This window comes from Sinocyclocheilus grahami, unplaced genomic scaffold, assembly GCF_001515645.1.
Source record: "Sinocyclocheilus grahami isolate Dianchi unplaced genomic scaffold, SAMN03320097.WGS_v1.1 scaffold781.1, whole genome shotgun sequence".
Taxonomy (NCBI): domain Eukaryota; kingdom Metazoa; phylum Chordata; class Actinopteri; order Cypriniformes; family Cyprinidae; genus Sinocyclocheilus; species Sinocyclocheilus grahami.
In genome coordinates this window covers 731,547-745,929 of record NW_015505960.1, presented here as the reverse complement: position 1 = coordinate 745,929, position 14,383 = coordinate 731,547, and the positions used below count along the sequence as shown (strand labels likewise).

At 35.2% G+C, this 14,383-nt stretch overlaps 1 protein-coding gene across 1 annotated transcript in view; it reads right to left on the bottom strand.

The window, feature by feature from the left end:
• Positions 1–2,432: 2,432 nt before the first annotated feature.
• LOC107561575 (nuclear pore complex protein Nup88) overlaps positions 2,433–14,383 on the bottom strand; it is a 15,509-nt gene continuing 3,558 nt past the window's right edge. The window contains exons 4-15 of the mRNA XM_016246047.1: positions 12,908–13,139; positions 12,656–12,809; positions 9,068–9,166; positions 8,895–8,985; positions 8,625–8,729; positions 7,200–7,352; positions 6,740–6,865; positions 5,230–5,295; positions 4,892–4,972; positions 4,641–4,767; positions 4,428–4,546; positions 2,433–2,725 (exon numbers count right to left, since the gene is read on the bottom strand). Coding sequence (XP_016101533.1) covers positions 2,662–2,725; positions 4,428–4,546; positions 4,641–4,767; positions 4,892–4,972; positions 5,230–5,295; positions 6,740–6,865; positions 7,200–7,352; positions 8,625–8,729; positions 8,895–8,985; positions 9,068–9,166; positions 12,656–12,809; positions 12,908–13,139 — 1,417 coding nt within the window. The 3' untranslated portion in view covers positions 2,433–2,661. The remainder of the gene's footprint in view (positions 2,726–4,427; positions 4,547–4,640; positions 4,768–4,891; positions 4,973–5,229; positions 5,296–6,739; positions 6,866–7,199; positions 7,353–8,624; positions 8,730–8,894; positions 8,986–9,067; positions 9,167–12,655; positions 12,810–12,907; positions 13,140–14,383) is intronic.

The following is a 14,383-nucleotide window of genomic DNA, read 5'->3' as shown; positions in this document are numbered from 1 at the left end:
CCCCCCCACTTCCTGGCAATTTAACAAAATCGATGTCCTTTGCTTGAAGCTACTGCTACTTTTCTTGGAACTGACTGATGTTTTTGCATATTTTTCTGTGTAAGAATTATTTTCTTTCTTTCAGAAAAATATTGCAAACACAATATTTTTACAGATTTTGGTCAGATTTTGACATTCGCTTGATTTGTGTCAAGTATACGGCAACAGCACTTACACTGACCGAGTTATAACGGAGTGTATATTAATGAAAGCACACTATGTTTATGATTTACAGTCATTGTGATGCCCTGTGGGACTAAGGGGCATCTTGTGTACCATGTCTGTGTCTGTCTTATGTGTGACGTGAACAGAAAAGCGAATGGGATTCGCTGAACCAAAGTTGATCATGTTGACCTTAAATTCTCGAAGCAGCAGATTTGGATAGTTTAAATCATAATCATAATGAGAAAAGGGGGAAACAAGGGCTTAAATCATTTTCTGGTTCATGTTTATTTTAAAATAACGGTTTCCAGGCGGTGTAACTCAACTGCAGGAAACGAGTGCAAAGTGTGATTTATATTCAGTTGTCTAAATGGCAAAAATTCAGTTTGTTTTTTTACAAGACCTAAAGTGGCATGTGATTATGGCATGGTCTTTTTAAAATAAAATATAAAATCGGTCGGGCTGTAGAATTAACCTTAAAAAGCACCCACGGCTTGAGAACGAAAATTGGCTGAAAATGTGAAAACAATGGATAGTTAAAGCCATGTACCTGCATGTTGAACATTATGTCTGCTAATTTTGTAATTAAAAGAGAGGAAGTTGTCAGTGTCAATGTCAATGGAAATCTTAATTCAGTCAAAATATTCCATTTATTAAAATGTGCAGCTTGATAAATACAATGAATTGTTTCCTGAGCAAACCCAACCTCTTTATCAACTACATCTGATGAGTACACAGAACTTTAACAACGCTACTATAGTATGACCAGTGCTGCTGTTGTGATCTGATGAGGATGAGGATGAAGCTTTCCTGTGTGAATGTCCATTATATTATGACCAGGTGTGTTGTGGTGTTATTTGATTTTGTTATCTGTAAGTTGCACTTCATAACGCTCACATGTTCCTGTGCAAACACACGTAAGCTTCATGTAATTGCTACTTCAATGGCTTCATGTGTCACTAGAGCAACAGAAGCATTTCACTTCAGTGGTTTTGACGGAGTATTTTAGGAACTACATTTTTCATTAGCAGACACTGCTTGAACTCTAATAACTGATGTGGGGCAAGGAGACTACTGTTTTTAATGAAAATTGTTTTAAATAGACTTTTCTCCGGTCAGTATAAGTTATAATTCATGACAGTCATTTGTTCTGGGCAACAGTTATATTTCTGTTCTTTGCATGCTGTTGCAAATGCAGAAGCCCTTGCAGATGTATATACTGTACTGTGTACATACCCATGTACATATCTATATAATAAAACAATCTGAAACTTAAGTTTTATGTAGATTTGTAGTCAGTTGCCGATCCATTTCCCTTTTTCACCCCCTTCCCACTATCATATTAATCTCATGTCAACATGTATAATGTTTAATATACGACTTTAGTTATTGTTTTTAAAGCATTTGATGTTTTAATGTTTACATTTAACAGTGTAATATAATTTCCAAAACAAATGTCAGTCATGCTTTGGTAAATCAAAATTATGACACACAAATTATAATTGACATAAATCGAAATTGAGAAAAATGTCAATTATGAAATAAAAAGTCAATTGACAAGTCATAATTATGAGGGAAAAGTTCAAATGGACATAAGCCAAAACAGGAAGAAAAAAAAGTTTTCAAAGTCAATCTTATGAAAAAGTCATTATTAGTCAAAATTGAAATAGTCAATTATGAGACAAAAAGTCAATGACAGTTAAAATTGACGGATCAAATGACAAAAAATTACTTTCTATGAATGCGTATCAAGTTATAACTGACTTTTTATCTCATGATGAAGTCAACTGAGATGGCGGAACAGACATAAGCTGAAATTGAGGGGGGAAAAAGTAAAAATTGAGATCATAATGAGAAAAAGTGGAAATTGACAGGCCAAAATCGAGAAAAATTTTGACAGTCAAAATTGAAACGTTGACAGCGTACAGACAAAATGAACTCTGGTGGTAAACAGCAGACACTGTTGGTAGAGCTCAACGTGTACTGAACCCAGGACATTCCTTCCCTCCACTACAGTAAATGTACAAGCTTCTTGTTCTTGACACGATCTCTTCCATCGTCACATTCCACATTGTGATTAGAGGTGGGAAGGAAAAGAGGGAGAAGTCTTCATATCCAGCATGACCTCTTCAGATAAGCCATAGTCTCCGTTCAGGAAATAACCCCAATGCCCAACACTACTGTCTCACAGCTGATAAACTCTCACAGCAACATACAGAGGAAAGAGTCACTTCAATGTACAAAACTCTTTATTGTCAAGGAGATGTGTACATGTACATACTACTTATATATAAATAAATAAAAAATAGACAAACTAGTTTATACCAAAATCCCAGCAATTTTCTTCTTCAAGAACTTCTGAATGTGAGAGGTTTGGGTCAAGTACTGTCCTTTAAAGGAGCTCTACGAAGATGCTATTTGGCTCTTCTGTAGCCTTTGAAGACTGTTGATTGCTGATGGTCAGAAACTGAAATGGTTCTTAACGTCCTTGATCTGCTTCATCATGCCAGCGATGTGCTCTCCCCTGCAGGACAGAACCAAGCAGTTCAGGATCACTGGACTAACACAAGTGTCAAATACACATCTAATATGTGATAAAAATGTAAAAAAAAAAAAAAAGTAGGATCCTCCTCCAATTCTCTTTGGAGAATTTGACTTTTAGTTGATTCTTATTTGACTATACAATTAAAAAGATACAAATAACATGCATGTAAATGTGTATAAGTATTCCTTTACATACATTTTTTTTAAACATTACTGTATCGGTTAAGTTTTTTTTGCGCATTATGCTAACAGTTTTTTTTGTGGCAGTAACGGATTTGTTTATTTTTTGCATAACAGTAACGGATGAGACTTTTGGGTAACACTAACAATGTTTGCATAAAATTAACAGGAATGAGTCTACTGTGTAACAGTAACAGGATTTCCCCCCCCCGCATAACAGTAACAGGAATGAGTGTTGTGTAACAGTGATGTGTTTTTTGCGTAACATGAATTAGCATTCCGTGTAACAATAACAGGAATTAATTTTTGCGTAACAGGAACGAGTCTTCTGTGTAACAGCAACAGGGATTTGTATTTTTTATGGAACTAACAGGAATGAGTCTTCTGTGTAACAATAACAGGGATTTGTTTTTTTTTGCGTAACAGGAATGAGTCTACTGTGTAAAAGTAACAGGGATTTTGTTTTTGTTCTTTGCATAACAGTAACGGATGAGACTTTTGGGTAATGATAACAGGGATGCGTTTCTTTTTGCGTAACAGTAACAGGAATGAGTCTTCTGTGTAAAAGTAACGGATTTGTTATTTTTTGCATTACAGTAACATGAGTTTTTGCATAACAGGAATGAGTCTTCTGTGTAAAAGGAGGAACTGGAATCAAGCAGAATACAGCTATTTCTAAAGCACGCAGTGCCATCTGTTGTCAAAAACTAAGCTCAGAATCAATTCAAGAGAGAATCGCGATGCCTTCGGAAAATCTCAGAATCGATGCGGAATCATTTCTCGATTCGCGATGCATCGATTTATTGTCCCAGCCCTAACAGTAACAGGGTTTCTTTTTTTTGCATAAAAAAAACAAGCTGTCCCAGCCCTAATAGTAACAGGGATGTTTTTTGTGTGTAAAAGTAACAGGAATGAATCTTCTGCGTAACAGTAACTGGGATTTTTTTTGTGTGTAAAAGTAACAGGAATGAATCTTCTGCGTAACAGTAACTGGGATTTTTTTTGTGTGTAAAAGTAACAGGAATGAATCTTCTGCGTAACAGTAACTGGGACTTTTTGTGTGTAAAAGTAACAGGAATGACTCTTCTGCGTAACAGTAACTGGGACTTTTTGTGTGTAAAAGTAACAGGAATGACTCTTCTGCATAACAGTAACTGGAATTTATTTTTGCATAATAGTAACAGGAATGAGTCTACTGTGTAACAGTAACAGGGATTTTCTTGTGTAACAGATTAGCTCCAGACAATTCTGTTTTTGCAGTCTTGTAGAACACCGTCATGGTTCTATAAAACAATGTGTCATTTCTATTTTTCTTTTGGTTGCGGGTATATGACCTGATCACACAGAGATAAGAGATGATCATGGTCCAACAACAGACCTCTGTAAAGCGTTGTCTAATACATGCTTATCACTTTACAGTATGAATGGTGCATACTAGCACTGGCATTTGGTGCTTTGGTGTATGTGTGAAGAGAAAGCAGGTGGTAACTCTCTGTACATACTGTTCTTTCAGCACTCCCTGGACACACTTCCTCTGGTGGGCATTGAGTGTGAGACTGGAGCGAGCCGGAGATGCTCCTGTATTCATCTGCTTCTTCTGATATTCCTTCTTCATGTTCACCTGATAACACATTACAGCACACAATGACATACATCTGCTCTGCTCATGGCAACAGAGGAACACTGCCAAAACAAACTAGGCTGCCAAAACAGACCTGTTTAATGCCGTTTTCAAGGTGACGGAGCTGATCGTGGATGGTTTGCAGTTCCTTTCTCATGTCCTTCTCACTGTCTGACAGCACAGGAAGTTGACTCCGCAGACTTCCCAAAACCTGTTTTACTCTATATATACACACACACACGTGGTTGCAGTTTAGTTACAATAAATAATAATTTTTTTAACTGAAGAGGAAGTTTTGAGTTCAGAAAAACATGCCCATTTCACTAAATTCAAAGAAAGGTGAACCTGTTCATGATGGCTTCCTGATGATACTTGGCATCTTCATATTTATCAGCCAGCCGCTCCGCAGCCTCCCTCAGGCTTTTTCTACAACACACCACCACATCTTTAGCATAGGCACCTATGCTGTAAACCACAGCATTAATAACACTTTTGTTCTGAGCCCACTCATATATTTCCACTGTCTACCACACTACATATTATTATACTACACTATAATAACATGAGGTTTTGCTCTATTTGTAGTACTCATACATTTAGTTCTTCCCAGCGACTCAACTGAGCTAAATGTGTTTCTGTATGTGTGGTTGTGATTAGTGATATTCAGGCAATGCTGTGGTCACCTCTCTTCTCTACAAAGAGCAAGATCCTCCAGTTGCTTATTCTTCTGGCTGGTCAGGAGCTTTACTCTGAAAAGGGGACAATAATGTAATGAATTATCACAGCTGTTGTTACTGCAACAATTTCACACTACTAATGATGAAATTTTATATTAAGCCGTTTATGTAGAACAAAACTATAGTTACTTTTATACTCCACTGAGCATAATTCATATTCAGATTTAAATTAGAGCATTAAGTGCTATGACTGGAAAATAGAACTGCATTGATACCATGGTGCAAATGGAAATGCTACAGTACATTTATATACTATCATTCAAAAGTTTTGGGCAGCAAGATTTTATTTTTATTTTTTTAATGTTTTTAAAAGAAGTCACCTTTGTTCACCAAAGCTACATTTATTTGATCAAAATACAGTAAAAATGTTGAAATAATACATGATAAAACAACCCTTTTAACATTTTTCCATTGAATTTATTTGTGTAATGGCAAAGCTGAATTTTCAGTGAGCCTTAAGTGTTCAGAAATCATTCTAATAGGCTGATTTGCAAAGCTACATTTATTTGATCAAAATACAGTAAAAATTTTGAAATAATACATGATAAAACAACCCTTTTAACATTTTTCCATTGAATTTATTTGTGTAATGGCAAAGCTGAATTTTCAGTGAGCCTTAAGTGTTCAGAAATCATTCTAATAGGCTGATTTGCTGCTCAAGAAACATTCATTATTACAGTTGAAAACAGTTGGGCTGCCTAATATTTTTGTGGAAAGTGTGATACTTTTTTTCAGGATTCTTTGATGAATATAAAGTTTAAAAGAACAGCAGTTATTTGAAATAGAAATATTCTGTTACAAATGTTTACTGTCACTTTTGATCAATTTAATGCATCCTTGCTGAATAAAAGTATTAATTTTAGAATAAATAAATCTTACTGAGCCCAAACTTCTATTCCTTTCTATTTACAGTTTTACATTACACATGCTTTACATATTTGCAGTTTATTTATTGTACAATATTGATCTGATTGTGGAAGATGAGCCTGTTTTTTCTATAAACTGTCATAATGAAAAAAACAGTAAGTTTTACTGCATCCTTGATAAATATATTTTTATACACACACGCTAAGAAAAAATAGTGACCCCACACCCTTAAGCATATTTAGATGTACACTACTGCTCATTCAAATAATTTTCAGTAATATCAACTTCTAATTTTCTATTCTATTTACAGTTTTACATTACACATGCTTTACATATTTGCAGTTTATTTATTGTACAATATTGATCTGATTGTGGAAGATGAGCCTGTTTTTTTCTATAAACTGTCATAATGAAAAAAACAGTAAGTTTTACTGCATCCTTGATAAATATATTTTTATACACACACGCTAAGAAAAAATAGTGACCCCACACCCTTAAGCATATTTAGATGTACACTACTGCTCATTCAAATAATTTTCAGTAATATCAGCTGTTAATAAAATTGACCTAAAACCATTATATCTTGTACCTTCTCTGCATTTCTTCATGAGCCAGGCCCAGTTTGAGGATGTACTCCTCTCTGAACACTTGTGTGGCTCTGCTCAACAGCTGCAGACATTCTGGAGGAGGAGGAGACAAGTCCTTATCACCCGCCCTAAAATACACACACAAAACACCACACACATAAGAATGTAACAGCCTCGGTAATGTCCATTCATAAAGCTTTATATTACAAACCAGTGTAATATAATGTAATAAAACATTTTGATGTGCTTAAGCTGCATTATTGAAAATGGTAGGTGGTTTGTTGCTGGTTCAAGATGGTCTACCAGCCCTAACGGGTTAGACCAGGATGATCTAGCAGGTCAAGACCAGGTCTTCCAGCTAACAGTGCAGGTGATCAATCATTTAGAACCATGTAAAACCATCTTAAGTTAGTTTTAGCTGCTTTTAAAAAATGAAACTTAATATAAGCGGTCACATTTTACCTCAGCATTAATGGATTGGTTGAGCTGCGTGCCAGGATGTTGCGAATATGCTGTTCAAAGGAGTCTTCAGCCAATCCACGCAGAGGAGAGCTTCCTGACCCCGCCCCCGGATGAGAGCAGAGCAATGGAGGGGACGGTGGACGAATAGAGCTTCTAATCGGACATTTAAAAAGAAAATCTTATATAATCAGATAAGATCATAAAAAACAGATTTTTTCATAAAAAAGTCATTTACTTTCAACTGTAATCTATCACAAGGATTCCCAAATGTTTTTGTCAGCTGAACCCCATAAAATATATAAACCCCGTAAAATATTTACTTGAAGCAACCCCTGAGATTTTAAGTTAGTATTTCAATAATTTAAGAACACATTTGCATATTATCCGATGTTGATAATTATTATTATTAGTATGATTTAACACTAATTATACAAATGAAGACAAATACAATGTTGACAGAAATCAAATGCTTTTTTTTTATTTTTATAAAATATAAAAAAAATAATAATCTAGGCCGGTATTCTTAAAGCTTCTAAGAATCCTCTCAGAGAGCTCCTAATTTAGCTTAAAAATGTCTAACTAGGAATCTTAGCTTAAGAGTGATTCAGGACCGATCTGAGAGCAACTCCGAGCGAGGAAAAGACAAAAACTTTCATCTTAGAGAGGCGGCGGCGGGGCTGACCCCGTTGCTAGGTATGACACAATCTTTGGAAGACTGTGATTGGTTGTCCAAGAAGAAAAAATAAATAAATAAAGAGCGCTCTTAAATAGGGTCTTTTTTATTTCCTATTTTACCCTAATCACACACACATACAGGTGTATATATATATATATATATATACAGTGGGTACGGAAAGTATTCAGACCCCCTTAAATTTTTCACTCTTTGTTATATTGCAGCCATTTGCTAAAATCATTTAAGTTAATTTTTTTCCTCGTTAATGTACACACAGCACCCCATATTGACAGAGAGATGTTGTGGTGCCTCCAATAAGATCAGTCACAAACATGATCCCTGCACAATCTAATCTGTAGTGTCTTATTAACTCTTTAATTCTAAGGGGAAACGCCCCCTTTTTTCTAAGAATTTTCTTATAATTTTGTCACTAGGAGCAACTCTGTGCACTAAGAATTTTCATGAATACAGGCCCTGATAATTATACTGAAATAAACTGAATGCTTCACTCAGAAATAAGCAGCACATCAGACAGTTGTTTAATTAAACTGCAGTCTTTGATTTGATAATTGCATTAAGCTATATTACGAAAATCGTGCACCTAATTTATTTATTTAAATTTTACGTTCAAATATAATTCATTAGCTTTTCATCAACTAACACAGCCCCTGAAATTCCCTCACAAACATCCATTTGGGAAACCCTGACCTAATAAAGAGGGAAAGAGCCAGAGTGTGCTTGTCACATACAGCAGAGGGAGCAGGAGACACTCGTAGGTACTCGTGATGCAGATCATGGTGGCTCCCAGGGACAGGTCTGACACTATCCAAAACCCACGAACAGGAGCCGGCAAACTGAGAGAGAGATAATACAAGAGGAGAATTTTAATAACCACCAGTAATCTACGGCGCTTACTCATCGTCCCTTAAGGTTTTCTTAAACCTCTGCAAATTGGGCTTTTGTTTACAAGAGATCTGGGTTTTAGCTTTAACTGTAGCTTCCTGTGAGCTTTCTTCTACCTGTTAGCGAGAGGTCTGGTGCACAGGATGTGCTCCACTATGCAGCGCTGCTCTGCTGCCAGCTCCTGCAGACTGTCTTTATCCTCCTCATCTGCACATAAAACACACAAACTGAGTTCTTCAAACTCTGTAATCGTAAATATTTAAATGTTGCAAGTAAAGCTTATACTCACCAGACTCCAGAAACTTGTGTAGTTTTTTGAACCAGATGAGTCCTACACTGTGTACACCGGCCTCATGTGTGCAGTGGTACCTGTGCTGACACAGAGGGTCTGAAACAGAAGGTTTTGGACAAAAATTCATACTTTTATTCAGCAAGAGTGCATTAAATTATTTTTTAAAAATGACAGTAACAACATTTGTAATATTACAAAACATTGCATCAAATAAATTGTATACTTTCCAATCACCAAAGAATTCAGAAAAAAATATATCAGTTTCCACAAAATTATTAAGCAGCATTTTTTGATTATATATATATATATATACGTATATGGGCTGTCAATAGATTACAAATTTACACACGCTACAGGTCTTTTAATGTTTTTGAAAAAAGTGCCTTCTGCTCACCAAGGCTGCAGTAATAGTAATAATTAAAAAATAGTAATTTCAATTCAAAATAAAAGTTTTTTTATGTGAATATATTTTAAAGGGGTCATATAAATGTGTATACCAAACATTTTTTAATGTTAAAAAAACACATTATTTTTCAAATACTGTACATTATTGTAGGTCCTCTATGCCCCGCCTCTCTCAAACACGTTGTTTTCTACAAAGCCCCCTCCTTTGACAAGCGCAGTCTGCTCTGATTGGCCAGCTGACTCAGTGCATTGTGATTGGCCGAACACCACAAGCACGCGTCGGAAATGTAACGCCCCTTACCATAATCGCGAGCGTCAGCTTTCAAAGTAAATATCAAGACAGTTAATAATGTCGTTAGTTTTACCATCAGTTCAAGCCAGAAAGGGCAACAGAGTCGCATGACAGACACAGTGATGAAGCAGTACACAAGCCGTGGTAAAGACAGCTGCTATGATTTCTGACAGGCAGTTCATGCTCCTGTGATGTGACCCTGTTCCCCTCACACACACACACACACACACACACACACGACGCGTTACTCTGTGCTGCGCAAAACTCCACATTGGAACAGTCAATAGCAAATACTTAAACTAGTAACAAAACATACTTACAGTCGCTGATTCAGAAGCGCCAGATTGTCATAGCAAAGTCGGAATTTACCCTTTTTTTTTTTTTTTTCTTTGTGCACAGCCAGCCTTGTACTCTTCTAGGTTCAAAAAACTGTCGTCCATAAAATGCGTTGCACAAATTCGAACATCTGGGTTGTGCTGTTCTGTTGTAAATAAATCTTAACGAATGATTCCTAATTGCATCTACTTCCGGAAGGCCAAATAAAGTGCTTTTGCTTTCGCACTGATACACACATCGTCTCCCTGACATGGCTGCATCAACACTACTGCTGTTCCTGAAACCACGCCTTCTTTCTTTGCGTGCACATTTGGGCTGCATTATGCTAATATTTTCACATAGTGACCTAGATATGTGGGGGCGTGTTAGAACGAGCCGTTTTAGGTAGGTGTGGTTGGCTCTTAACTTTTATAAAGAATATCTCTTTGGATTTGAGACTTTAGTCTTCGCAACTTTACAGATCTTCTTTATGCACCAAGAGCTTGTAACACTCCAAAGAGAAAGGAAAACTTGAAATCGCATCATATGACCCTTTAAAATCTAATTTATTCCTGTGATTTCAAAGCTGAATTTTCAGCATCATTTCTTCAGTCTTCAGTGTCAAATGATCCTTCAGAAATCATTCTAATATGCTGATTTGCTGCTCATAAAACATTTCTGATTATTATCAATGTTGAAAGCATTTGTGCTGCTTCATATTTTTGTGGAAACCGTGATACATTAAATTTTTCAAGATTCTTTGATGAATAGAAAGTTCAAAATAACAGCATTTATTTGAAATAAAATCTTTTGTGGCATTATGAATTTTTTTATGGTCACTTTTTATCAATTTAATGTGTCCTTGTTGAATAAGAACAATTGTATTCAATTGTTGAATACAATATTTTTTAAATAGGAGAGTAAACCGCCAGTAGGTGGCGCCAAGTGACTGTTTATTTGAGTCAACATTTGAGTCATTAGTTCAACATAGGGGTGTGCAATATTACCAAAATCTTATTTCACGGTATGAGAAATGTTATTTCATGGTAACGATATGTACCTCAATATAGCTATTTTTATTTTATTTTTGTTATTAAAATTAAGAAAAAGTAGCAAATTACAAGCACAACAGAACAAATAAATATGAAATAAACTTTTAATTTATTCAGCTACAGTAGGCTAGGTTTATTTAACATGTAGTAAGAAATATTACAGAAACTGAATAAAGTGTATAAATAAAACACTGCATCAATCAAACATGATTAACATTAATAATGACAGACAGCAGCAGGTTAATAAGGCTACTGTCCCTTTAAGATCAATCCAATATACTGAAACACATCTGGTTTTCACCCAACTGTTTACATTTAATTAACACCTAACCGACTGTGTTTACTTGAATACTCCACACGACGGGTATTATGACATAACTGTGTGCGTATTTGACCATTCAAGCACAATAAAACAGGAAAGAGATCTGTTTTCGCGATCGCATGCTGTCTGAGAGAGGCACTTTCTGAGTTGTGCTTCGTGTGTGTCAGTCAGCGCGGGCACAGCATTGAGTTCTTTTTCACTGGTTATTGCACTTAATAACTCGATCAAGTGCGTCACTCTTTATTTCCTCATTCATGCATGTTTCCTTATCACTCAAAGGTGAATATAACGTTTAAGCAGTATGTTACGCAGATATATTTGCACACCGCTGAATACACGTTATAGCAAAATCTCTAACGATAGACACTTTATTCCGCGGTAACTATATATACCGTCATACCACCCAGCCCTAGTTCAACAGATTCGTTCAGACGGCTGATTCATTAAAGAATGAAGCAAGTGCCCGTCTTTATGAATGGATCACTGAATCATTGACTTGAATGATTAATTCAAAAACACTGAATCATTCCGTCATGAAACACCGCTGTGTGCAAGTCACCTAATGTTAACTACTTGTTTATTGAATAAATAAAATCAATGTCAAATCTGTAATCGTGCTGATATTCTGGAAACAGCACTCTCTTGGCCGTCTCATGTTGCTTAACTAGGTTATATCATATGTTTTAACCAAAAAAATTGTTTTGATTTCTCCAAGAGAGTCTCTCTCTCTCATACACAGACTTGCGTGGCCTTGTTACTGTCAATACACTATTCATTATCAATCATCATTTACACTGAATGTAATAAAATCGGAATCATTCTCGCCAAAATTGCTCAGTTGCACTTCACCATTTCTTTCCAACTTTAAAAAGTTAGCTTATTATGAAGGCTACATTCAAAATAAATGAATGAATTTTTGTTAATATTATTTTTCTTCAAAACCATCTAAAAACTTTTAATGCCTGTAGGAATACAATTAAATTATTTTTAATGCTATTTAAGGCCTTAATTTTCGCTAAATTCATTTAATGACTTTTATTTATTTTCAATGCCCCGCAGAAGCCCTGTATAATTTGATGACATACTACAACATACCCAAAAGCAATCTGATTCTCATCACCATCAAAGTACATATTATGATGTAATATAAGTATTTAAATTAGGATGTAGTCTCTGTGTGTGGCGAGTGCTTGTGTCACCTCGGTGTAATCTGATTGGACAGGTGAAATCTGACTCTGTAATCTCCTCTTCCTCCTCCCCAGCAGCCAGTTTGAGTGTCAGTTCCAGCTCCACACACTCAAACACATAAAGCGAAGGCACCGTCTCTGAGCCTCTGGACCATCTCTCTACAGCCTGAATGCACAGAAACACAGGGGCTCAGCATCTCGTACACTGGACAAGCTGCGTTTGATGAACTGTGGGATGGAATGACTGAATTCGGTCTGTCTTACTCCGCCATCCTCCTCTTCCTCTGCCTCCAGCACCACACAGTGGTACAGCATTCCTGATTCAGTGGCAATAACCAGAATGTTTGGCACACAAGGCAGGCAGAGCACAGCACACGCGTCATAGCCATAGTTATCTTCTGCTGCGGGGTACATGGGTAATGGGCCCATCGGCTTCCCTAAATTACTGACACTAAGAGAAAGATGGAAGATCAATGGAGCAGCTCTCGACAGGCTTCACATTAAGAAATCTTTAATTGTGACAAGGAACTAAAAAGGATATATCCACAACAAATGAGAGCTGGGAAAGCTCTAATACATGAGGATGTTTAGATAACTATGTAAGAGTTCACATGTTCACGTTTTTGAAAATATGTTTTTTTTTTATATTATATTATACTATATTATATTATATAATTATAAGCCTAATAAATAATTGACCTCAAAACGGGAATTCATGAGCAATAACTCAGTTTTTTCATATTATATTATTATAAAGAAGTGAACTGTTCTGCGTGTTTTTTTTTTGTATTTTTTGGTAACAGCACTGTAAAAAATGTTTTCTCACGTAACCTAAAATTAAGGGTCAAATCAAATATAAATAGCACATTAAAGTTAAAAGTTACACTTTTTGTGTGCGCGCTGTACAGGTCTGGTTGGTATAAAGAATGTTTTTGCTCAGGTGGCCGAAATGTCCGCCCAAAAAAGAAAAAGTTTTGCTCAGCAAGAAAAAAAATTAGAGGGAACATTGCAAATAAGTACAGAAACTTAAATATTTTTAAAAAATTAAATTAAAAGCAAATGAGGCATTTGTGTTAACATCAGGAAAAATATTCATTATACATTTATATACATTATTACACATTTTACTCATTACCATAATGTGACCAGACATGTTACTATTTTTTTTTTTATTCCTATTAGTCTTAAAGACAGTACAATAAATACTATAATGTATATATTGAAAATATGTTTCCATTTTATTTTGAATATGTACATCATATGATTTTTTTTTTCACATCACTAATGCAAAACTCGGGGAAGATATTGTATTATTTTTAGTACATTAAATACTTTGAATTAGCTTTTATTTTTATATTTTTGGTTGTAATAATTTTCTTTGAACTTTGCCATTTTTATTAGTTTTTGTTCTATTTCTAATTAGCTTTAATATATATTTATTTCAGTTTTATATAGTAATTTTAAATAATTTTATTTCAGTTAGTTGCCAAAGCAAAATGTCTAATTTCCATTTAAGTTTACATTTTTCACCTAATATATGTAATTTTATTTCTGCTTTATTTTAGTTAATGAAAATTAAAAATGTAAAGTTTCAGTTAACAATATCAACACTAAAAAAAATTAAATAACATTTCCTTCTTTTGTTTTTGACCTGAAATGAGATTCACCCATATCGATTATAATACTGTACGGCACTTGTATGGATTTATATCATTTAGATTTTCACTTTTTGTTAATACG